This window comes from Microcaecilia unicolor, chromosome 6 (assembly GCF_901765095.1).
Source record: "Microcaecilia unicolor chromosome 6, aMicUni1.1, whole genome shotgun sequence".
Lineage (NCBI taxonomy): Eukaryota > Metazoa > Chordata > Amphibia > Gymnophiona > Siphonopidae > Microcaecilia > Microcaecilia unicolor.
The window spans coordinates 276234728-276261454 of NC_044036.1; the positions used below are offsets into that span (position 1 = coordinate 276234728).

At 45.7% G+C, this 26727-nt stretch overlaps 1 protein-coding gene across 4 annotated transcripts in view; it reads right to left on the reverse strand.

The window, feature by feature from the left end:
• Window positions 1-26727, reverse strand: part of FBXW2 (F-box and WD repeat domain containing 2) — a 77717-nt gene that overhangs the window by 18704 nt on the left and 32286 nt on the right. For 3 of the 4 annotated variants that reach the window (XM_030207537.1, XM_030207536.1, XM_030207538.1), the window contains 2 exons: window positions 11734-11820; window positions 10248-10417 (listed from right to left, as the gene is read on the reverse strand). In XM_030207537.1, the coding sequence (XP_030063397.1) occupies window positions 10248-10417; window positions 11734-11820 (257 nt within the window). Of the gene's footprint in view, window positions 1-7544; window positions 7664-10247; window positions 10418-11733; window positions 11821-26727 lie in introns of those variants that run through there. The other variant, XM_030207540.1, reaches the window with a different exon arrangement.

The following is a 26727-nucleotide window of genomic DNA, read 5'->3' on the forward strand; positions in this document are numbered from 1 at the left end:
TAATTTAAACATGGTCATGTGTTTACTCAGATTCCTTTAATCAAATATCACATTTTATTTAGAGATCTTCGAAAGCTAATCAAGAAATGTATTAAGTTATGTCCAATAAAAAAGGTATCATCTTAAATTTTCTTTTCCATGTTTTAATTTTGTTTGATTTCTATTGATTACTATTTAGAGATCAGAAACCATTCAGCTTGACATATGCAATACTAGGGGAAATCAGAAGGGAGTAAAATCTTTTTCACATCACTGTATTTGCTTAAAATACCAGAAACATGACTCAATATTAAAGTACCAAAGGTTCCTAATAACCCACCATGAATTCCTCATTTCTCTTCCCCTCCCCCCCCCCCCATATGATCACACATGGTTATTAATATAACATCAAATTCAAAATTTCTACAACTACAAAAGTGCTGAAAGGTGAAAATGGACTCTCGCACATGAAAAATCATGGAGAAAAAAAGACCTCAGTATGACCGGCAACACCTCCTTTCAAAGGACACACCTTATAATAAGAGAGGACGTCCTTTGAAAGGAGGTGTTGCCGGTCATACTGAGGTCTTTTTTCTCCACGATTTTTCATGTGTGAGTCCATTTTCACCTTTCAACACTTTTGTAATTGTAGCAATTTTGAATTTGATGTGATTTATATTCCACATATTCCAATTTTCTCAGTATTAATATAAACATCCCATTCCACTGCAATAAGACATTAATCATTGACCAAAAAAGTGTCCCATTTTCTATTGTGCATGAAGGAGGAATAAAGACAGAAAGAGGAGTGGATAGTCGAGATGGTGATTTATATTGTACAAACTATTATACCCCTGGACATTTTAACAGTGTGAATTAGAATTCCTTGGTGTAGTACAAACTCTGTCTGGAGAGCAGACTGAGCTAAGCATGATAAACAAATTAATGCATATAGAAAGCTATTTTAGATAAAGGAGAAATTTACTCATACCTGTTGATTTTCTTTCCTTAAATCTTCCCACACCAGTCTAGACATACTGATTGTGTCCCTTCCTGACCAGAAGATGAAGGAAGAGAGCTGAATCAAACTATAGTCATCACCAAGTATAAGGGCTGTTGTAGAATATTGAACTTCAGTATGGTATTGCCCAAACAGAACTGGAACTGACCTCTGTCCAGTGGCAACCATTGCAGAATTACCCTATTAACTAATGAACTCTTTGCACTAGCATGTAATCCTCATTGGAGGGTAGTCAGGAGACAATCTTGGGGATCCGACAGCTACAGTCTTCCAGGGTGGGCCATGGACTGGTTTTGCAGGAAAGTATGGGTATGAAAAAAAAATGTATCTTTTTTTTATTATCCCAACACACCAGTTCAGACACACTGGATATACAAAAGTGCAGCACCCTGCTGAGCAGGGAAGACAAGGTCCCCTGAATCACTGCTCTGCAAAAGGCATCACAACCTCTTGCAAAGAAATCAATTTTGTAATATAGAAACATAGAAAAATGTAGGCAGATAAAGACCATATGGTCTATCCAGTCTGTCCATCCATGCTATCTACTCTCCCTATCACTTTGCAAAGGCATGCACTAAACATCACCACTGCCCTACAATATCCACTGGAGTTACTGTTCAAGCCTCCATCCAGGACTTAGCCTGGGCTTGAGTAGAGTGAACAAAGAGTCCATTTAAACTGTTTGAATCTTCACAATACTGTCTTAATTACTGCTCTGATCCACTGTGCAATGGATGACCTTGAAGCTGTCTGCCCCTTCCTAAGACCATGAAAAGAATGAACAGTCCATCAGATCTCTTGGGGGTGGGGGGAAGAAATAGCAACTTCCAGATACCGCAACAGTACCCTAAAGACATCCAATGTGGATCCTTCTGGAAGAAGTCCCTTGCTCCTCTGAGAGCATCAGAAAAGAAACCATGTGATTAAGATGAAACAAGAAGAAGGAGAGAACCATCCAGATTGCTCAGCACAATGAGTTTCCAGTAAGGATCTATACTTTTCTTTTTACGGATCATGTGGTGACTAATTGCCACCAAGAACATGGGCTTCAGATAAGGTCCTTGATGGAGACCCTCTTCAAGGGCTCAAAAGACAACCCCTCTGAAGATACTGCTCCAAAATGTACTCCCCCAGTGGGAAATCAATATAGTGCTCAGAGGACGAATGTGTTTAACTCCCTGCAAAAACCTCATCACATCCATTTGGGTTGCATGGAGACATCCTGAACTTTCCACCAGAAACAGGATGCAACCTGCCTCTTTAGAGGATTCAGGGCTGGCCCCGATCTAGACCCCTTTGTCAAGAAGATCAAGATTGCCAACAATTAAGCCTTGCCTGGGAACATTTGTTGCTCTTCACACCACAACAACAAAGTCCTTTAGACCCCAACATAAGCCAGAGAAATGGAGTGTCTCTGTGCTTTCAGAAGGGATGAAATAACCGCCACCAAGCACACTGTTCAGCAGGCACTGAATCAAAGCTAGGCCGTAAGACATCCAGCTCTTCCATTACCACTGGTCCCTGCACCAGGGCTTCCTTGCCCCTGGGAAGGGGAAGTGGTGGTGGTTAAAGAATGACACGGGGACGGGGAACCGCAGTAACCGCGGGGATGGGGACAGAGCTTGCGGGGACACGGACAAACTTTGTCCCAGTGTCATTTTCTACTTTGAAGCCTGTTAATGAACTGGACTGTTAAGTTTAAGTGATGCCTACAAAGATATTTTGATTTTTTGGAAAAACAAGCAAACATACTGGCCACAACTAGCAAAATTTGCACGGGAGATCCTGTACATCCTGCTACCAGCACATCTTCTAAGAAGACAACTTCTATTCCAGGAAGGACTGTGGAAGACAGGAGAGCTAGACTGAATCCTGAGATTATTGATGATTTCTTATTTATTCACAGCTTAAAAAAACATAACAGTGCTTTATAGGGCATATTTTTCCCCTCTAGGGCATATAGAACGGGTTGTATTTTATACCCCTGGACATTTTAACAGTGGGAATTAGGATTCCTTGGTGTAGTAGAAATCACCTATTGTTGGTGTTGGAAGGGTAGAAGGTGGTGGTGGGAAGGAGGGTTATTATAGCTGCTCATTGTTATTGTTCTCTATTTGTAATTTATACACAACAGTTGCACATGTTCCTTTTCATATTTTAATATTAAGATTTAAATATAACATCATAAGTGTTCAAGGCTTCTGCAGATGAGGACAGAACCTGCGGGGACGGGGTCAAACTTTGTCCCCGTGTCATTCTCTAGTGTTGGTGAACCAGCAGGAAAGGATCTACATACCACAAACAAAGGAGCCAGTATGGTGCCACCATTTATCAGAAGGAACAGTTAGCAGGTTGCCCTGAACAGCACTCTGCCAATTAGAAGTCATAGTAACATAGTAGATGACGGCAGAAAAAGACCTGCACGGTCCATCCAGTCTGCCCAAGAAATGTGCCACTTTTTTGTGTATACCTTACCTTGATTTGTACCCGTCTTTTTCAGGGCACAGACCGTACAAGTCTGCCCAGCACTATCCCCACCTCCCAACCACCAGCCCCGCCTCCCACTACTGGCTCTGTTATCCAATCTCGTCTAAGCTCCTGAGGATCCATTTCTTCTGAACAGGATTCCTTTATGTTTATCCCACGCATGTTTGAATTTCGTTACCGTTTTCATCTCCACCACCTCCCGCGGGAGGGTATTCCAAGCATCCACCACTCTCTCCGTGAAAAAATACTTCCTGACATTTTTCTTGAGTCTGCCCCCCTTCAATCTCATTTCATGTCCTCGCGTTCTACCGCCTTCGTATCTCCGGAAAAGGTTCGTTTGCGGATTAATACCTTTCAAATATTTGAACGTCTGTATCATATCACCTCTGTTTCTCCTTTCCTCCAGGGTATACACGTTCAGGTCAGCAAGTCTCTCCTCGTACGTCTTGTAACGCAAATCCCATACCATTCTCGTAGCTTTTCTTTGCACCGCTTCGATTCTTTTTACATCCTTAGCAAGATACGGCCTCCAAAACTGAACACAATACTCCAGATGGGGCCTCACCAATGACTTATACAGGGGCATCAACACTCCCTTTCTTTTGCTGGTCACACATCTCTCTATTCAGCCCAACAACCTTCTACATACAGCCACCGCCTTGTCACACTGTTTCGTCGCCTTCAAATCCTCAGATACTATCACCCCAAGATCTCTCTCCCCGCCCATACCTATCAGACTCTCGCCGCCTAACACATACGTCTCCCGTGGATTTCTATTCCCTAAGTGCATCACTTTGCATTGAATTTTAATTGCCAAACCTTAGACCATTCTTCTAGCTTCTTCAGATCCTTTTTCATGTTTTCCACTCCCTCCGGGGTGTCCACTCTGTTACAGATGTTAGTATCATCCGCAAATAGGCAAACTTTACCTTCTAACCCTTCGGCAAGGTCACTCACAAATATATTGAACAGAATCAACGATGAAACACGTAGAATGGCTTTTCTTGGGGCCATGTTTTAACTCAGGTGTTTCCTGCAGACCCAGACTCCCCTCTCCAAACCCTGCAGCTGAAGGAGATGGAGCACTCATGTTCCAACTCGAGGCCATCAAACTGCAAGGCCAGGCAGTACAGTAGGAGCTGGTATGTTTCCAAGCTCAACTTCCACTCCCTCAGGTCTAGTTTAGGCAACTGAGGAAATCCACTTGCATACTGCTAGAGTGGAGAACGTGTGCACCATTGAGATGACCACTAGGTGTCATCCATGCAGCTGCATAGCTTGCTGCCAAGAAAATTATTGCACCCCGGTCTCCCCTTGCTTGTTGATGTAGGCCACCACTGTGGCCATTTGTCAGACATCACTTGGATTACTTTCCCTATGATTAACAGACGAATTGCTCAAGCACCAGATGGCCCTGGCTTCCAGCTGATGGACCAGGAAGCTTTTTGCTGGGACCAGCAGTCCTGTGCTGGGTGGCCATTACAAAGGGTCCCGCAACCCATCAGACTGGTATCCATGCTGACCACCACACAATCTTGGGGGTGGGGGTCTTAGAAAACACCTCCAATCAAGGAGGTTCTATGGCTTGCCCAAGAAAAGTGAGCCCTCAAGAACAAAACCAGCAGATGAGCCTTGAAGCCCTAGGAACACAGAGACCACTGGGATAGCAGGATGCCCTGGAGAGGCTGTATATGGACCCTGGCTCATAGGATCTCCTCCACGGCAACTTCCTTAGAGCCCAACACCTGAAAAACAGTCCCAGGCCCTCAGTATCTCCAGGGCACAGCGAGCCCTCTTTTGCACCTGGAGTTTGAGCATACTCTCTTTTGGGAAGAACACCGTGCCTTGTTTGGTGCTGAACCGTGCTCTCAGGCATTCAAAATCTGCGATGGGACTAGCTAATTCTTGGCAAAGTTCACTACCCAGACTAGCTGCTGTAGATGAGTTATCACCAGGCTTGCGACTCATTTGAGCTGGGCACAGAGTCCACCTAAACGAGCCAATCATCTAGATAGGGAGACATTTGAATGTCCTGCTTACTGAAGGCCACCATCACCATGACCTTTGGAAAGTTTCGAGGGGCAACTGCAAGACAAAGGCATGGCCCGGAAATGAAAATGCTGCCCCAGGACTCAAAAGCACAGGGAACTGCCTGTGTGGGGCTCGGATGACAAGCACAAATAGGAATGGAGGTGTGGTAGTCCTTGAAAGATTTTTAACAGGCCTGTGTTCAAGAGGAGCTGGCTAAATTAAAGATAGACAAAGTGATGGGGCTGCATGGCATACATCAGAGGGCACTGAAGGAACTTAGGGAAGATCTGATGCTCCGCTGGCTGACATTTTCAATGCTTCTCTAAAGTCAGGAGTGGACCCAGAGGACTGCAGAAGGGCAGATATAGTCTCTCTCCACAAAAGCAGAAGTAAGAAAAAGGCTGGAAACTACAGACCGGTACGCCCAACTTCTGTGGTAAGTAAATTAATGTTGGCAGGAATGCTGGCGATTTTTATATAGCAGGTTCATTGAATTGTTTCACAACTGCTCACTGGATACTGAACATAAGGCTCAATTTGTTGCACAACACTTACCCTGAAGTTTTATATTCAGAGAAGACTCAGCAGTTGACTCCTGATAAAGGCTGTTTAGCCGAAACACAGCCTGCGTCAAGTTCACCTAGCTGGGACTTGTGCATGCTGAATATACAATAAAAACAACGTATTTTACAAGACAGTAGCATCTTGATGCTTTAGTTTCTTCCTCTCCTGTGACTATTTCAAGTAAATTAATGGAAACACTTAAAATGGAGAATGGTAAAATATTGGGAACCCAATGAATTACAGGACCCGAGGCAACATGGTTTCACTTGAGGCAGGTCTTGTCAGACATATCTGATTAATTTGCTCCAGAGTATCCTTTCAATTGAGACCTGCCTCCTGTGCATTTATGCCATGTAGGTATTTAAATGTCTCCATCATATCTCCCCTCTCCTGCCTTTCTTCCAAAAGAATAGGTATTGAGATCTTTAAGTCTGTCCCCATATGCTTTATGATGAAGACCACTAACCATTTTTATAGCTGCCCTCCGGACAGACTCCATCCTGTTTATATCTTTTTGAAGGTGCGGCCTCCAGAATTGTACACAATATACTAAATGAGGTCTCACCAGTGTCTCTTATACAGGGGCATCATCATCTCCTTTTTCCTACTGACCATTCCTCTCCCTGTGCACCCAAGCATCCTTCTAGCTTTTGCCTTTTCTATCTATTTAGCCACCTTAAGATCATCACATACAATTACACTCAAGTCCCGCTCCTCTTTTATGCACAAAAGTTCTTCACCCCCTAAACTATACCATTCCCTTGGATTTTTGCAGAAAAATTACGAGACTGCATTTTTTGGAAGCCAAATTCCAACCATTCTTCTAGCTTCGCCAAGTCCTTCCTTATGTTATCCACACAATCACAAGTGTTTACCCTATTATTGCAGATTTTGGTATTATCCTACAAAGAGGCAAACCTTACCAGACAGTCCTTCAGCAAAATTGATTACAAAAATGTTAAAAACTGGCCCAAGTACCAAACCTTGCAAGTACACCACTGGTACCATCCTTTTCCTCAGAATGAACACCTCTTAACACTATCCTCTATTGCCTTCCACTCAACCAGTTCCTAACCCAGTTAGTCATTTTAGAATCCATACTGAGGGCACTCAGTTATCAGAACAGTGTCAAAGGTTTTGCTAAAATCTAAAATACACCACATATAGCACTATCCCTCAATTCAACTGTCTGGTCACCCTGTCAAAGAAAATATTCAGATTTGTCTGACAAGACCCGCCTCTAGTGAAACCATGTTGCCACATTGGATTTCAAAACTTTACTATTCTGATTTAAAAGCATTTCCATTAATTTACTTACCACAGAAGTCAGAATTAAATGGCCTAGAGTTCCCAACTTTTTCCTTACTTCTGCTTTCATGGAGAGGGACCACATCTGCTCTTCTCCAGTCCTCCAGGACCACTCCCAACTCTAGAGAAGCACTGAAAAGATCCGCCTGCTTTGGTTCTACCTTTAGTTTAGCCATCTCTTCACAAACAGTCCTCTGAAAATTGTTCAGGGACTACCACACCTCCAATTCCTAGTTGTGTTTGACTTCTGCAGTCCTGCTCCTAGCCCTTCAGCTGTGAACACAGAACAGAAATATTTGTTAAGCAAATCTTCCATTTTATCAGTTTCCACATATTCTTACCCTCCATCTTTGAGTCTCACAATGCCACTTATGCAATTCCTCCTATCACCAATATACTAAAAAAAAAAAAAATCACCCCTCCCCCTTCATTTTACCGCATTGGCTATTGTTTAAAATTCCAATTACATCTTTGCTTTCCTAACTACTCTACCAGCTTCTCTTAGCTTTCCCAGATATTGTCACCTGTCTTCCTCTTTGTGCGATCTCTTATAGTTCCTCAGATTTTCAGCTACTACTTTTGAGAACAAAAGCAGCCTCCTTTTCCTTTTATTTACTTTCCTTACAAAAAGGTTTGTTTTCCTTACAATAGCTCCTTTCAGTTTTGCCCACTGCTTTCCAACTTCTTCCAGATGTTTCCATCCAGATAACAATTACAGTAGGTAATCTTCCATCTGAACAAAGTTAGTTTTTTTGAAGTCTAGAACCTTCACTTTTGAATGAACACTCTCCACCACCTATCCTAATGTTAAACCAGATGATCACCTACAAGAAACACTCTCCCCTTTAGTAAGCACTAAATGGGCCCATACTGCATGGGCTCCATTACCAACTGCTGGAATAGTTCCCCCTGTAGAGAATCTAGATCTCCCTGCTTCTAAAAGATCCCACAATAAAGATACACTAATCAAAATATGGCATATTAAAGTAACTTATTAGTTATACTTCCAATTTCGCAGCTGTATTTTGAATGTTTTCAATTAAATCTCTGTCCATTTCTTCTGTCTGTGAAGGAGGCCTGTATATCACACCAATGTAAATACATCTGCCATGCCTTCTTTCCAGACTGACCCACAATGCCTCTTCCTTACCCCGTAGGTTCTGCAATTGTGTGGATTTAATGCCACTCCCTCTCCTTTTCTTCCTACCCTGTCTTTGTTGAACAGATTATAGTCTGGTATAATTATATCCCAGTCAGTGTTTTCTATGAACCATGTCTCTGTGATCGCCACTAAATCCAAATCAGCCTCTTCCATCCCAGTCTCAAGATCTAAAAACCTTAATTTCCCATACTTTGTGCATTGGTATATACTACTTTCCAGATGTTGCCCCTTTTCCCATTTGTGTAGAGATATTTACTGCTTCACTTACCAGAGGACTTTGTTCACCCTGCCCCAATGATTCTAGTTTAAAGCCCTCTTCAGTAGGTTAGCCAGTCTGCTGCTGAAGACAATTCCACCCTTCGTTGAAGGCTGGACACCATCTCTGCTTAGCAGCCCTTGGAAATGCATCCCATGGTCCAGGAAGCCAAAATGCTCTTGATGATACCATCTGCACAGCCACACGTTTATTTCCAGGATGTGACCTTCTTTACCTAGGCCTTTACCCTCAACAGGGAGGATCAACAAGAACACCACCTGTTCACCTGTCTGCTTCACCCTCTCTCCTACCCATAAAACCACTTTTGATACGTTCGGAGGAGCACCTCACAGCACCATTTGTGCCAGCATGGATGAGCAGCACTGGATAATAGTCATTAGGCTTGATGAGTCTCGGAAAGCTCCTTAACATTTTGAATTTTGGCACCTGGCAGGCAGCACACTTCCTGGGACATCATGTCTGGCCTGCAGATGGATGCTTCTCTACCCCTCAGAGAAATCACCAACCACCACTACTTTCACCTCTTAGTGGTCACTAATCCAGCAAATTTGGGGATTACACACTTTGATTCCTAACGCTAGACACACTCATAGGAATAAATGGGTGTCTCTAACATTAGCACGCCTTAAAAACATTAGCGCGCTTATAGCGTGGCATAGTAAACAGGGCCCTAAATGGTTATCAGTTTCCCTCTTCACATACCTTATACCTTCATACTGTCCTTTTTGCATTAATTGTTTACTTGGGAGTTTCTGTTTTTGCCTCCAACAGCTATTAGTGGGTAGTCTTTCCATGCATCCACCACTTTGTCTGTGAGAAATGTTTGCTCACTCCTGAGTCTGCCCCCTTGGAGCCTCAGGGCACAAACCACTTGTTCTAAGTTTCCTTTCCACTCAAAGTGTTGGCTTCTTTTGCATTATTTATATATTTCAGGCATTTGAAATGTTTGTAACATATCTCCCTCTCACACTTCTAGTATACATATATTTAGACCATTATGTTTCATTACATAGAGCTCTGGGGCTATATAATCATGGTTTATTTAAGGTAAGAAGGTAATCCAGCTGCTGTGAGACAATCACATACAAAAGCAGAACAAATGCACTCTTGCATAGTTACTGGCCTAAGTTTTCTGTACTAGTTTTCATAAACCATCGTTCTTTAGATTATGCAGCTCTTAATGTGGAAAACAGGCTTTGGAAACAATGATTCTAAAACATAATTAGAAGGCTAGGTGTTGAATCAATTTTCACGAAAAAATATGCATTGATTTTAAAGAAAAATACCACAGCATCTGCAATTATAAACACATTGCTACCTAGATTGTTATGAAAGCACAACAGGACTACCCCAAGAACAATTCTGGATGCTGTTTTGAAAACAGATGAAAGAAAAAAATAAAAAGGAACAAAGGTTACCTAATAATATCATAACTTGCAAAGTCCCATTGGTATAATCCTAAAGCTGAGCTGCACACAACGTATTTTCCATCAAAATGCAGCCTTGGCTGCAAACAGATGCTGCGATCTTCAGATACATACAAGGTTTTTAAACTTTTGCAGTTTATTTCTCTTCCAATTGGCCAGATCTATAGGGGAAAAACAAATATTAAAAAAACAAAACAAAACAACCACCATGAAGTATACAAAGCATGCAATATATGGATATTTTATCAATGCTGGATAAAATTAAAAGATATTAAACTTATGGTTGCTAACACCAGACGTAGTCTATTTTTCCCCTAGAACCAAAATAGGAAAATATATTCAGCGCACTGGACCTTATGTTTTAAATAGTTCCTTAAGGGGAAAAATAGCTTAGAAAAGTGAAAAATGTTTGTTCAACCTAACTTTTAGTTGAGGACAATGTGAAATTCAAAATACAGTTGACTACTATTCTTTCAAAGCAAAAAACAATTATTCCATATGAAGTTATTTAATATTTATATTAACCTGTTACAAAATGCTTACCAAAATACCAGATTTGTAGGAGGGGAAAAAAATAAAACACCTTCTCAAAAGGTTCCTAAGTTCAGCAGGCAAGTACTATGTGTTACCACAGTTTATAATACATCACTCATCATTAGTATATAGAATGAAACTGTCATATTGTAAAATAGGTTTAATGAGTTAACAATTTTTCCTATTTTGTGTTTATAGAAAAAAGTTAAGTACACCTAGGCCTATGTACTACACTTGGAACATCACTTCCTTACACCTTATTATTTATTTTATATAAAGATCTGAAAAATAATTGGTAAAGACAATACCTTCTTTAAAACAATGCATAAACATTTTAGATAATGCTTAGAAGAGGAATGCGAGGAAAGAAATTATGTACAAATGTCCATGAGGATCTCTGCTAGTCAGCTACAGAACCCTAAATAGCCCACCACTGAGGGGTGCTGCAGCATTTCTGGAGACTGGATAAGGAACTTTATCATGGAAGAGGCCACATTCAGCCCATGATAGTGAGTCTAGCCAAGATAGAGTGGCCAATTAAAAAAAAAAAAAAAAAAAAGAGTTTGGGGGGGGGGGGGGGGGGGGGGTGAGGAAATAACTGCCACCCATGTATCCTACTTTCTGGATCTCCAGGGGGAACCCTCCACCAGATATCATATTCTCTTATTCTTCAGGTAACTGGAAGGAGGGTGGGGGCTGGTGGGAGAAGGGTCACCCTCCTTCCCTTTAGGACCCTCCCCAATATAGCTCTCAAAACAGTCTGCTCACCTCTACTTTTTTGGTTAGTCATTGCTGATGAATAAAGTGGGAGGGGACAGAAACAAAGGTTGTGTTTTAATGACATGTTTTGCACCCTTGAGAGTGTGATATTTGATGTATTCTAATCTAATTTCAGCACTAAAGAATTTAATCTAAGGGCTACCAACATTTTCATATGGCATACCTTAATTTCATACTTATCAGCACTTAGAAGAATATTATCACCAGGACTATGCATAAGAGATTTGACTTCACATTTTTGCAAAACCACCTGAAAAAGAAAACTGGAGGTTCAACAAAATAAAAATAAAGAAACATAAAAACAAAACAAAAACATTACAGCAACATTTCCGGGATTTCTCTATCTTCTGTACTTTGGCAAATAGTTAAAAAAATTCTAATTGCTTAGGAGCAAAAGTCAAAGAGGACAGAAAGGTAGTCTATGATCTTATTCCCCTCCAAGCATAAAGGTCTATCATCTCCTCCACCCCCACCCCCCAAAAAAAAATGATCATAAGAGGTCTGCAGTAAAAAAATTAAAAAAAACTTTAGTTACCATCATTCACCTAAGAAGTAGTGGTCAGAGAAGATTAAAATTCAGTTAGAGAGGCCAAGGTGGCTACCAAATTAAAAAAAAAAAAAAAAAAAAAAACAACTATGGAAAGCTTAGGAATAGAAAATCTTAGCTACTGGCAGCTTCTTAGAAAAAGGAATGCCAGTGCCACATGCAAATATGTTTATCACATCAGAATCACAGAAAGGAGAAGCCAATCATTCAGATAAATGTTTAAGATTTTTCAGAATGAAGGGTAGTGGAGGTGGTAGAAGTGAGAACTGTATCTGAATTCAGGAAAGCGTGGGATAAGCATAGATGATCGTTAAGTGAGTGAAAGGAAGGGCTTGTAGAGATTGGTAGTTGGTATGAATACGTCATATGGTCTTATCTGCCACCACTTTCTATGTTTCTTTGAAAGGGCATTTTTTTTTTGGCTGCGAACTAAGTTACGGAATTTGCTATTAAGTGAGCTATTTTTACAGTGTCATTTACTAATAGCATACAAACACTGTTAATACATGCTATTTGAGGGGGTCTTGAAACAACTTTCCTCTGCCCTGTGGCTAGGTAAATACCAACTGATATGTTTTTAAAAATAAGGAGACCAAAGTGCATTATGTTTCCTAGCAGCAACTGCTTTTTACGGGGACATAAAAGCATAATACATTCCACCATGAGTTTAAGTTTTGGATGTGAACATATATTTTACAGAACTTAAAAATTCTGAATATCTAGGGACTTCCAGGTTTATGTTCCAAGCCCTGCTGAAGATTCAAGAGAGCGATAATTTAGCTCAAAGGACAGGGAAAAAAATGTATATGAAACACCATCACCTCCTCCAATTTATAGGACCAGGCCTATTATTTTCAGCTTGGAGGGAGTCCAATATAACCCTATCTGCTATGAAGAACACCGTTATAAAAGCTGACATGAATCTTATTGCCATCCTTCTAATGAATGAGCAATCCTTCTTGAAGTAGTTCCTAAGTTATTTTCCTACACTTTTTCTGTCCCTGTGGATTGTTATAGAACTACTTTAAAACTGGAGACCATTTGCAGAGATACCTATATTCTCTCTCACACTTGGAACTAACTGGCCAATAAATTAAACCCAATTTTCAAAAAACTGTATATATGTTCAACCCCCAAAAGACCCTTAATTAAAGGGTCCTTTTCACTAAGGGACACTAACAGATTTAGCACATGCTAAATGCTGGGCAGCCCATTTTATTCATATGGGCTGCATATGAATGGCATTTAGCACACCTTAGTAAAAGGATCCCTAAGTGTTTAAGGGACCAACATTTTTCTCATTTGTGAATCATCTTGTTCATTATTATAAATCTAGAGTTGCACCATAGAGGTATTTCTATCAACTGTTGCCAGGTGTGCTTACAAGTGTACTAAAATAGTGGAATAGTTGATGAGAAGTCTAATCCAGTTGGCATTTAGAGCACCAGGCTAACAACCAGGAAAGCCCAGTTCAAATCCCACTGCTGTTTCTTGTGATATTGGACAAGTCACTTAATCCTCCATTGCTTCAGGTACAAACTTAAGACTATAAGCCCTCTGGGGACAGGGAGAGACCTACTCCCCTTGAGCTACCACTGAAAAAGGAGCAAGTTAAATCCAAATATAGTTGTAAATTTTGTGATTAGTGACATACCAGATAATATGGATATAGGAACTGGTGAAAGCAATCTCGTTAGCTGTAAACAACATAGGGGGTCTCTTACTAAGGTGTGCTAGCGTTTTTAGCTAGTACTAAAAATCAGCTGGCGCTAAACGCCGAGACGCCTATTATATTCCTATGGGTGTCTCTGTCTTTAGTGCTAGATAAAAATGCCAGCGCACCTTAGTAAGACACCCATAGTTTGGTCTGCTCTCCCCCATTTGAATACCACTGACTTGGCACAAATTCTCAGCAACATTTAAGACCTTCACCCCTCTTATTCTTGGTTTGTAGTGACCAGTGAAAGTAATTTGTGGCCTTTTAGTGTTCCACAAGAAGCTTAACATCTTATTTAGCTTTTACAGATAGGAGACTGGGAATATAAACAGGGAACATGAACTTTTTAGCATCTTGGTGAAGCATGCCTGAGGCCAAAGTGATAATTGCCTCTAAATATAAGCAGAAAAGTGATTATTTAATTATTTGCTTCTTGCACTACAGAGAAGATTGTTATAATAATTCAGTTGCACATAAATAAGATTTTTATAATTATTACCAATAGCTCAAGACAATTCACAGAATATTAAGACCAAAAAGAGCTGGCCTATTACAAAAACCAATATATAAGCAAACATTCTTATCCTTAAACACAACTATTATCAAGATATCTGTTAAACAGCCAAGTTTTCAACTGAATTAGAAATTTACTAAATTTTGCTTTCTAAAGGTAGTGAATTCCACAGAGCAGGAGCCCCCGAGTTAAACAATTTCTTTCAAGAAAGGAAAAGGGACTTGATATACAGCTTTTCTGTGTTTTTTGCAACTACATTCAAAGCGGTTTGCATAGTATATAGAGGTACTTATTTGCACCTGGGGCAATGGAGGGTTAAGTGACTTGCACAGAGTCACAGAGAGCTGTGGTGGGATTGAACCCAGTTCCTCAGGATCAAAGTCCACTGCACTAACCACTAGGCTACTCCTCCAGTTACCATATTGCAGAAGATGATGATAGCTCAAGTTTATTGGTCTGAATAGATCAATTAGAACAAGAAACTGAGATGATTTTATGTTGAGAAATCATATATTCAGGAACCTCACCATATAACAATTTAAGAAAAACAAAGTACCATATTTTTATGCATAGAGGACTAGAATCTATACATCATGCCTAAAAAAACTGGCGCTGAAACGAAATACACCTAGGCCTATAAAAGTATACCTAAATTTATTTATAGAATACATCTAAATTTCCACACGGTTTACAGAATACGGCAAGAGCACACTCATGAGACTTTTAGTTGCAGACAGTTATGCCAACTAAAACTTGGTGCAAATGCAGACACATAAATTAGGTGCAGACCACATGTATTCTATAACAACTAGCCGTTGAGCCCGTAAAAACGGGCTGGTATTGGGGTTTTCCTCCCCCCCCCCCCCCCAGAGTCGCCTCCGCCACCCCTCCACCTGGCCCTCTCTTCGCTTCTGAACTTAAACATCCATTTGCTGAACGCAGCAACGCACATCAACTGAGCTGCCGTGGGCCCTTCCTTCTCTGCCTGTGGCCCCGCCCTCCTGTGACGTAACGTCAGCGAGGGCGGGACACAGGCAGAGAAGGAAGGGGTAGCTCAGCTGATGTGCGTTGCTGCGTTCGATGAATGGATGTGTAAGTTCAGAAGGGAAGAGAGGGCCCGGGCCGGGTGGAGGGGTGGCGGCGGCGACTCCGAGTGGGGGGGGCAGGGAGCGGTAGCAACCTCGGCGGCGCAGCTTCCCTCTCTGTCCCGCCCCCCCCCCCGTCATCACGTATTGACGCGGGGGCGGGACAGAGAGGGAAGCCTCTACTGCGCATTTGCGAGTGAGTCGGTCACTCGCCGTTTATGTTTGATACGCATAGATTTTAGACACACCCATAAGTGGCCCATTCCACATCCATGGTCATGTCCCTTTATCAACTATGTGACTTAGATTATGCGCACATAACATTATAGAACACGCTTAGACAGTTGTGCGAATTCTAATTAATGCCAATTAGTGTCAATAATAGCTTAAGTGGCAATTATAGGTGCTGACTGGATTGTTAACTATGTTGTTCACGCAAATCCAGAATACAACAGGATATGCATGCTCAAAGTCGTGCTATATAGAATCCGGGGGATAACGTGCCCACACGTATATATGACACACAAACTATGAATCTATGTAAAACTAAACTGGTGTAAATATAACATGCACTACACCAGTTTATTTTTCTAAGATATGCTAATTGCCAAAACACACACATTTGTTAAGGACTTTTCTTTTTAGGTTCTTGCAGGCATTACCTACATAAAATCTGTAAAAACCTAAGAAAAAGCCATAAAAACAAAATGTGCTAATTTTGTAATGGACAGGTCTTAGTAAAAATACACTGGCATAGTGTGCCCATGCACAGGGTGTATGCAGATTATAAAAGCACGTATAATGTATGCATTATAAGCGTGAAAATGTAATTTAGGTAGCCAATCCAAAGATCTTAACAACGGAATCACCTTATCAAATTTGGATTTGCAAAATTATAGTCTTAGCTTCTGTGATTGGGTTTGCAAAACTATAATTTTAGCCTCTGTGTTTTAGAAAACCCTAAATAAAAGTTTATTATGGTAACTGGTAGAGGATGACCGAATTTTGGTTTTGGCACCAAAACTCTCCACAACACCCCCCCCCCCCCCCCCCAAGCATCAGTAGGCTTTCCCCAGGTCTACCTTAACAAACCCTGATGGTCTAGTGGCCTCTTCAGAGGCAGGAAAGTACTCCACTCTCTCCTGCCCGCCGCTCTGCCTGTTGCCGCCACCGTGACTGCTACATGTCCTAGCAGCCATATTGAGATTATTCTTGCTTATGCTAGTGCCAATCTCAATATAGCTGCCGGAATCTCCTGCAGCAGTCTCACAGGCTGCAGCGGGAAGTCTCTGCAGCCATTTTAAAATGGCAGGAGCAGTAACAATGGGCAGAGCAGTGAGCAGGAAAAATGTGGCGTTCTTTCCTAGGGAGGGCCTACTGATGCTCGGGGGGAGGGGGGAGAATGGCCTACAGGGATCCGTTTTCAGTCAAGTGGGGGGCATAGGCATAACTTTTCTACTTCAGCTGTGGATTGGGTTATGATTTTATGGAACAAGTGGATCTCTGGGTTTTTCCAGCACTGAAGCCCATGCTCCAGTGAAGAATTCCTCAATACTACTCTTTGCAACAGACTTATAATAATTTTCTGGCACTTTGGCACCAAAAGTTGCGAGAGTTTAGAAAATTTCACAGGGAGGGAAAAAAAACCTACTCATTGGGTCTGGTTTTCTTACCCACAGTTAGAACAGAAATGGCTTCTTGCATCTCCTGCTGAGTTAGAACTGTATTTAATTGAATCCTATCTTCTTGTGATAAAACAGAGTACTGAAGTGTATCCAAGATCAGCCTGCTGTGTATGCTGCTTTATTCAGTTCTTTACATTGCTTAACCGTCTCTTATTCTTACACAAAAATTTCACCAGATGGTGCTTTTATAGTCGATAGCTTTAAGGTACTGCACTAACATGTGCTCATGTTCAAAAGGCTGCAAACTATGCTGGAAAGAATGAAGGAAAATGGTTATATGTGCTCTATCAATACAGAATTATATTTCAAAGATTTTACTCATATGGGCCAAATGTTTGCTTTGCAATGTCCTATATCAGACTGACACCTAACAATTCTCACTCTATACAAAAAGCAAAGGAATATTTTCTACAAAGTGTCTCCTTTTAGTCATGCTGAAAAAGATGCACGCTAAATCCAAATAGTTTTAAATTTAGCAATTAGCGACCCTACAATAAACCTCCATGTCCTGGATTCTTGTAAACATCTGAGATTCTAATTAACAGATGCTACCGCTGGATTTATTCTGATCTATATCTCTATCTATATTGACAATAAATCTCAAAGTTTTTGCCTTTGTCTCTCTAGTCCAGTATTTATCAACCAGTGGCACACTGGTGTGTTGCGGCTGCTCCCCAGGTGTACCGCATGAGTTGGGCCAGCTTATTTGTGCCAGAATGGAATAAGTTGTTTTTCTTCTCACTAGCAGTTGGCAGGGAGCAGCGATTTTATACTGCCTGCTTGCATCAACCCCGGAGCCTTCTCTCTGAAGTAAGGGAAAATTAGGTTCTTACCTTGGTAATTTTCTTTCCTTTAGTCATAGCAGATGAAGCCATTACGTATGGGTTATGTCCATCAACCAGCAGGGGAGATAGAGAGCACTCAAACTTTCACAGTGCCCTCTTGGCCAGCTAGCTCCACTGCCTCTTCAGTATTTGAAGCTTCCAAAGCAGTATGGCAAACCGCAATGGGAATCACAAGAGCTTTCCTCACAGCGAACGATGGCCCATCACAAGGGCATGAACTCATAAAGGAGGGAATGCACATCCTCCTGGAGGGAATAAACTCATCCTCCTTATTGTATAAGTGGAGGGGAACACACGCGCCTCCTGGAGGGAATCACACATCCTCCCAACACACTGGAGGGAATGAACTCATCCTCCTATTTATAGAACTGGAGGGGAACACACGCGCCTCCTGGAGAGAATCAACACATCCTCCAAAAAAAACATGCTGGAGGGAATGAACACATCCTCCTAAATTTAAACTGAACATGAATCCTGAAGATTGTTTTCCAACTTTCTCCCAAGGAAGGAACTTCAGGAAATTAGAACAGAACCTGAAAAACAGATTCACAGCATACAGACAATCATACAGGGAGGGCTCATGGCTTCATCTGCTATGACTAAAGGAAAGAAAATTACCAAGGTAAGAACCTAATTTTCCCTTCCTTGTCATCAAGCAGATGAAGCCATTACGTATGGGATGTAACAAAGCAATCCCTAGATAGGGTGGGAACAAGCCACACCACGCGCTAGCACTTGTGCACCAAAACGCGCATCCCTCCTGGCAGCCACATCCAGCCTGTAATGTCGGGCAAAGGAGAGCTTAGAAGCCCATGTTGCTGCACTGCATATCTCTTGAAGAGAGAGTGCTCCAGTTTCAGCCCAAGAGGAAGAAATCGCTCTAGTAGAATGTGCCTTAAAGGCTACAGGCGGAACCCTGCCGGCCAGCAGATAAGCTGAAAAGATAGTTTCTTTGAGCCAGCGGGCAATAGTGGCTTTAGACGCTGGAGACCCTCTGCGAGAACCGGATAGCAAAACAAACAGATGATCAGAAGTCCTGAAAGAGTTAGTAACTCGCAGATACTGCAGCAGAGTCCTGCGCACATCCAAAAGGTGCAGCTAAACAAAAGATTCTGGAAACTCTTCCTCTGAAAAAGAGGGCAAGAAAATAGGCTGGTTTAAGTGAAAGGCTGAAACCACCTTAGGCATAAAGGAAGGCACGGTCCGAACCGTGACTCTGGACTCTGAAAATTGCAGAAATGGGTCTCTACAGGACAGCGCCTGGAGCTCTGACACCCGTCTCGCCGAGGTAATGGCCACCAGAAAAACGGCCTTCAGTGTCAAGTCTTTCTCCGATGCTCGCCGAAGCGGCTCAAAAGGAGATGCCTGCAGGGTTTTCAAAAGTAGCCCCAGGTTCCAAGCTGGACAGGGTGCTCGCACTGGAGGTCGGAGCAGAAGCACCCCTCTAAGAAACCGTGCCACATCTGGGTGAGCAGCCAAAGACACGCCTTCCACCTAACCACGAAGGGAGGCCAACGCTGCCACCTGCACCCACAGGGAATTATAGGCCAAGCCTTTTTGTACACCTTCCTGCAAAAAGTCCAGAATCGACGAGACAGGAGCCCGCACTGGAACAATGGCTCTGGAAGCACACCAAGACTCAAACAGGCACCAAATCCTGGCATAAGCCACGGAAGTGGACCGCTTGCGGGCTTGCAGGAGAGTGGAAATAACTTTATTGGAATAACCTTTATCCCTCAATTGCGCCCTCTCAATAGCCATGCCATAAGACCAAAGCGGCCGGCGTCCTCCATGGCTACCGGTCCATGACTCAACAGGTTCGGTACCAGAGGTAACGGCAGAGGAGCCTCCAGGAGCATCTGTCGGAGGTCTGCATACCAAGGTCTCCTTGGCCAATCCGGGGCGATGAGGACCACTTCTCCTGGGTGCAGCCGAATCCGCAAGAGCAGGCGCCCTATCAAGGGCCATGAGGGAAACACATAAAGTAGACCCGGAGGCCAGGGTTGAGCCAAGGCATCTAACCCCGCCGAGCGAGGATCTCTCCGTCTGCTGAAGAAACACGGGATTTTGGTATTGGCACTTGTCGCCATTAGATCCATCACGGGCTTGCCCCATTTGGCACAGATCTGCAGGAATACTTCGTCTGCCAGATTCCATTCTGCTGGATCGATCTGATGCCTGCTCAGATAACCGGCCTGCACATTGCTCTGACCTGCAATATGAGCTGCCGACAGACACTGAAGATGCAGCTCGGCCCAGTGGCAAATCAGTTCGGCCTGCGCGGCTAGTGCTCTGCACCTTGTTCCGCCTTGTCGATTTATATAGGCCACCGTTGTCGTGTTGTCCGACATCACTCTGACAGCCAATCCTTCCAGGGTCACTTGAAAGGCCAGAAGCGCCTGAAACACCGCTTTCAACTCTAGGCGGTTGATGGACCACTCCGACTCCTCGGGTGTCCATAGACCCTGGGCATGCTTCCCCTTGCAGTGTGCGCCCCAGCCCTTCAGGCTGGCATCTGTTACCACTAGGCACCAAACGGGGAGCGTCAGCGGCATTCCTCGCCGCAGCATGCTGTCCGAGAGCCACCACTCCATGCTGAGACGGGCCGCAGGGAGCCAAGTAAGTCTGCATTGGTAATCCTGAGAAATAGGAGACCATCTCCGGAGTAGGGAATACTGTAGAGGTCTCAGGTGCGCTCTCGCCCAGGGTACCACTTCCATCGTGGCTGTCATCGATCCCAGCAGCTGGACAATATCCCAAGCTCGCGGGCGGGGCATCCTCAGGAGCAGACGGACCTGATTCTGAAGCTTGCACCGCCTTAGCTTGGGTAGGAACACATAGCCCAAGACTGTGTCGAACCTGGCCCCCAAAAACCCTAGATATTGCGAAGGGGACAGGTGACTTTTGGCCATATTGACGACCCAGCCTAGAGATTGCAGTACTGAGACCACTCTGACTGTAGCTTGTAAGCTCTCTGTTGCAGAGTCTGCTCTGATGAGCCAGTCGTCTAGGTACGGGTGAACCCTGATACCTTCTCGCCTGAGAAAAGCAGCTACTACCACCATTACCTTCGAAAAGGTTCGGGGAGCTGTGGCGAGGCCAAAGGTAAAATTATGTATCATACCTGATAATTTTCTTTCCATTAATCATAGCTGATCAATCCATAGACTGGTGGGTTGTGTCCATCTACCAGCAGGTGGAGATAGAGAGCAATCCTTTTGCCTCCCTATATGTGGTCATGTGCTGCCGGAAACTCCTCAGTATGTCGATATCCAAGCTCCATCCGCAGGACTCAGCACTTAGAGAATTACACCCACAAAGGGACACTCTGCCCAGCTCACCACCGCTGAAACGGGGGAGGGGAATTAACCCAGCTCATCCTGGAGGAGGGGAATCCGTCCAGCTCATCCCCGCGGAGCGGGGGAGGGACACCACCCCGCCGATGCGGGGGGATCTGGCTTATCCTGCAACCGCAACCACGGGAGGAGCTGACTGACCCTAACACCGCCGAAGCGGGAGGGGTACAAAGCTGCCCTACAGCCGCACGAAGCGGGAGGGAGCGCCGGCAGAATTTATGTCTCAATCCAGCCCCGTAAAACGGAGGGGAGAGGAATGCAGCAGCTCACTGTAACACAAACTCGTCTCAACTCTTGAAGAATCCAATTGAAAAAACTTGAACACGAAGTCCTCCTGAACAGGAACTGAAGACTAAACTTGAATCTGAAATGCAACCAGAATAGAAACAGTACAGATATCTGGGAGGGGCTATGGATTGATCAGCTATGATTAATGGAAAGAAAATTATCAGGTATGATACATAATTTTACCTTCCATATCATCATGCTGATCAATCCATAGACTGGTGGGATGTACCGAAGCAGTACTCACCCAGGGCGGGACATTGAAATCCCTGACCGCAACACTGAAGCTCCAAACCGGGCCTCCGCCCGAGCAGCCACAGTCAAGCGGTAATGCCTGGAGAAGGTATGGGCCGATGCCCAAGTTGCCGCCTTGCATATCTCTGCCAAGGAGACGGACCCGGCCTCTGCCATCGAGGCCGCCTGAGCTCTAGTGGAGTGAGCCTTCAGCTGAATAGGCGGCACCTTCCCCGCGGCCACATAAGCCGCTGCAATGGCTTCCTTGACCCATCTTGCCACTGTAGGCTTAGCAGCCTGCAGACCCTTACGAGGACCTGCAAACAGGACAAACAGATGATCCGATTTCCGGAAATCATTGGTCACTTCCAAGTATCTGATGATGACTCGTCTCACATCCAGATATTTGAGAGCAGAGTATTCCTCTGGGTAGTCCTCCCTACGAAAGGAAGGGAGACAGAGCTGCTGATTCACATGGAAGCGAGAAACAATCTTGGGCAGGAAGGAAGGCACTGTGCATAGTCACTCCTGCCTCAGTGAACTGCAGAAAAGGCTCTCGACATGAGAGCGCCTGGAGCTCGGAAACTCTTCTGGCTGAAGTGATAGCCACCAAAAAGACTGCTTTCAACGTCAGGTCTTTCAGAGATGCCCTCGACAAGGGTTCAAAAGGCGGCTTCTGCAAGGCTCTTAGCACCAGGTTGAGATTCCACGCAGGCACCAGAGTGCAGAGGAGGGCGCAGGTGATTAACTCCCTTGAGAAAGCGCACCACATCTGGCTGCGAAGCCAGGGAAGCACCCTTCAGGCGGCCCCTGAAGCAAGCCAGAGCCGCTACCTGGACTTTAAGGGAACTGAGCGACAGGCCTTTCTCCAGACCTTCTTGCAGGAACGCCAGCACTGAAGAAATTGAAGCAGTGAAGGGAGAAAGTGAGCCTGCTTCACACCACGCTGCAAAGGTACGCCAAACCCTGGCGTAAGCAGTAGAAGTAGAGCGCTTCCTCGCTCTCAGCATAGTGGCGATGACCTTGTCTGAGAAGCCCTTCTTCCTCAGACGCTGCCGCTCAATAGCCAGGCCGTAAGACCAAAGGGGGAGGGATCCTCCATCACCACGGGACCCTGATGCAACAGGCCCTGCTCCACTGGCAGCCGCAGAGGGTCGTCCACTGAGAGCCTGATCAAATCCGCATACCAGGGACGTCTGGGCCAGTCCGGACCCACCAGGATTATCCGGCCCGGATGCTTTGCCACCTGGTCTAGTACCCTGCCCAACATGGGCCAGGGCGGGAACACATAGAGAAGCTCTTGTGTCGGCCACTGTTGGAGAAGAGCATCTACTCCCAGAGATCGAGGGTCCCGTCCTCTGCTGAAAAAGCGCGGCACTTGGCAATTGGCCGATGACGCCATCAGATCTAGGCTCGGCTGGCCCCAGCGCTTCGTCATGTCCAAGAACGCCTGAGCCGATAACTGCCACTCTCCGGGATCCAAGGTATGGCAAATGAGAAAGTCCACCTTGACATTCATGACTCCGGCAATGTGGGCAGCTGACAGCTGTTCCAAGATTCGCTTCCGCCCACTGGCATAGATTCATGGCTTCCTTGGCTAGATGGGGCGCTCTTGGTACCTCCCTGGCGGTTGACATAGGCCACAGCCGTGGCATTGTCCGACAGGACCCGTACTGGCTTCAACGCCAGTACCGGGAGGAACTCCAAAAGCGCCAACCGAATGGCTCTGAGTTCCAGGAGGTTGATAGACCACTTTGCCTCTGCAGGAGACCAGAGCCCCTGCGCTGTCCTTCCCAAGCAGTGGGCTCCCCAGCCCGTCAAAGAGGCGTCCGTCGTGACGACAATCCACTCCGGGGTCACAAGAGGCATCCCTGCAGACAACTTGTCTGTCTTCAGCCACCAGCTCAGTGCCTTGCACACTGCTGGGTCCAAGGGAAGGCGCACAGCATAATCCTCCGACACCGGAGGATAGCGCTGCAGCAGAGAGTGTTGTAGTGGTCTCATATGAGCCCTGGCCCAGGGCACTACTTCCATCGTGGCCGTCATAGAGCCCAACAGCTGCACATAGTCCCAAGCCCGAAGCGGAGAGGCTACTAGGAACTGGTCCACCTGAGCCTGAAGTTTGACAATCCGATTGTCCGGCAGGAACACTCTGCCCACTTGGGTGTCGAATCGAACTCCCAGATACTCCAGGGACTGAGTCGGGCGCAGCTGGCTTTTCTCCCAGTTGATGATCCACCCCAGGGAGCTCAAAAGAGCAATCACCCGGTCCACAGCTTTGCCGCACTCTGCATAAGAGGGGGCTCGGATCAACCAGTCGTCCAGATAAGGATGGACTTGTACTCCTTCCTTTCGCAGGAAGGCCGTGATGACCACCATTACTTTGGAGAAGGTCCGCGGAGCAGTGGCCAACCCGAAAGGGAGGGCTCTGAACTGGAAGTGTCGGCCCAGGACTGCAAAACGCAGAAAGCGTTGATGAGGAGGCCAGATGGGAATATGCAAGTATGCTTCCTTGATGTCCAAGGATGCCAGGAACTCCCCTGCCTTCACTGCCGCTATAACAGAGCGGAGAGTCTCCATGCGAAAGTGCTGAACTTTCAAGGCCCGATTGACCCCTTTGAGGTCGAGGATAGGCCGGACAGAACCTCCTTTCTTTGGTACCACAAAGTAAATGGAGTAACGTCCCTTGCCAAGCTGATTTTCTGGCTCCGGAATGACCGCACCCAGGCGGATCAGATTGTCCAAGGTGTGCTGCACTGCCACAGCTTTGACCGGAGACTTGCAGGGAGAGAGTACAAACCCGTCTCTTAAGGGTCGGCAGAACTCTAGCTTGTAGCCGTCTCTGATGACTTCCAGCACCCAAGCGTCTGAAGTTACTCTGGTCCACTCGCCCAGAAACGAGGACAGGCGTCCTCCAATCTGCACTGGGCCATGGACCAGGACCCCGTCATTGGGTACGAGACCCTGGGGGAGGACCGGAGGGCGCACCTCCGGGACGGCGGTCTCTGCGAAAGGAATGCTGCTTGGGGGAGAAGTTCCTCTTGAAGGAAGAGGGGGCAGAGGAGCCCGACTTGCCCGGGCGGTACCGACGGGCTTCCTGAAACCGTCCTCTGGAGATACCGGGGCGAGCACTGGCCCGAGCCCTGACCTCTGGTAACCTCTTGCCCTTAGACGTGCCGAGATCGGTCACGATTTTGTCCAGCTCGACCCCATAGAGCAGCTTGCCTTTAAAAGGCAACTTAGCCAGGCGGGACTTAGAGGCGTGGTCAGCAGACCAAACGTTTCAGCCAAAGCCACCGCCGCGCAGAGACTGTCTGAGCCATACCTTTAGCCGAGGCTCTCAAGACATCATACAGTAAGTCTGCCAAATAAGCCAAGCCCGATTCCAGGGCCGGCCAATCAGCCCTCAAGGAAGGATCCGAGGGGGAAGCCCGCTGCACAATCGTCAGGCACGCCCTGGCCACATAGGAGCCGCAAACTGAGGCCTGCAAACTTAAGGCAGCCGCCTCGAAGGTCGACCTTAAGGCCGCCTCCAATCTTCTGTCTTCGGCGTCCTTTAGGGCCGTGCCACCTTCCACCAGCAACGCCGTTTTCTTAGTCACCGCAGTGATTAAAGAATCCACGGTAGGCCAAAGAAAGGCCTCACGTTCACTTTCAGGCAAAGGATAGAGGCGGGACATAGCCCTAGCCACTTTGAGGCTCGCTTCCGGGACATCCCATTGAGCCGAAATTAAGGTGTACATGGCATCATGCACGTGGAAGGTTCTAGGCGGGCGCTTCGTCTCCAGCATAATGGCGGAGCCAACAGGGGCTGAGGGAGAGACGTCCTCTGGAGAGGAAATCTTCAAAATGCTCATGGCCTGCACTAACAGGTTGGGCAAATCCTCTGAGCGAAAGATCCGCGCTGCAGAGGGGTCATCCGCTCCATCCGAGTGGGAATCCGTCTCCTCCAAGGAATCCCCAAAGGACCGTTGGGAGAACTCAGATACGCTGCCCTCATCTACATCAGAGGAAACAGCGTCCTCTAAGGCCTGGGAATCCACCCGAGGGTGTTTACTTCCAGGGGCCTCAACCCCTTTATCGGACAAGGGAGAAGGGGCAGCGTTTTGCATAAGGAAGGCCTGATGCAGCAGCAAAATAAACTCGGGGGAGAAACCCCCCAGACTGTGCAATTCAGCAGCCTGGGCCACAGCCCTAGACGCACCCTCAACCGGCGCTCGCAAGAGCGGGGGAGAACCATGCTGCGCATCCAAGATGGCGTCCGGCGCGACACTCCGCGAAGGAGCCGCGCGGGAAGAACGGCGCTTAACTTTAGCCGCTTTTTTGCCGTCGCCCAAATCAAGGGCAGCCATGGCATTAACGTCTCCCAGCTCAAGGGCGGCCCAAGAAGCCGTCCGAGCAGAGTGGCCAGCCAAGATGGCGGAGGCGAGTAGCGGGGGATGGGCGTTTATGGCGGGGAAAACCGCCGCACCGGAGGAAGACCCGGGACACTGACCGGCCTCCGAACTGACACCCAACAAGGGCGAATCAGACTTTAAGACCCCCGCATCCCCGCTAGAAGCGCACACGCGGTCCGGGGAGCAATTCTTCGCGCCCTCGGCCTCCGACGCCATAGGCCACGTGGAGATCGATCGGGGAACCCCCTGCCCGCTATAAAAAGGTAAAGATTACCTGCTTCTCGCTCCGAGCTGTAACGACCTGGTGTCCCAGTGAGTAGCTGAAATTTACGTTTAAATAAACGTCGAAATAAACGCCTTTAAGGACGTCCAAAATTTTTTTTTTTTTTTTTAAACGGAGCCAGCGGGAGGGGGGAGAAAAGGAGGGACCTGGCGCCACCAGGTTTGCACTTGCTCAAGAAGAGCCCTCAACCCCAGGTACTCAACAAAACC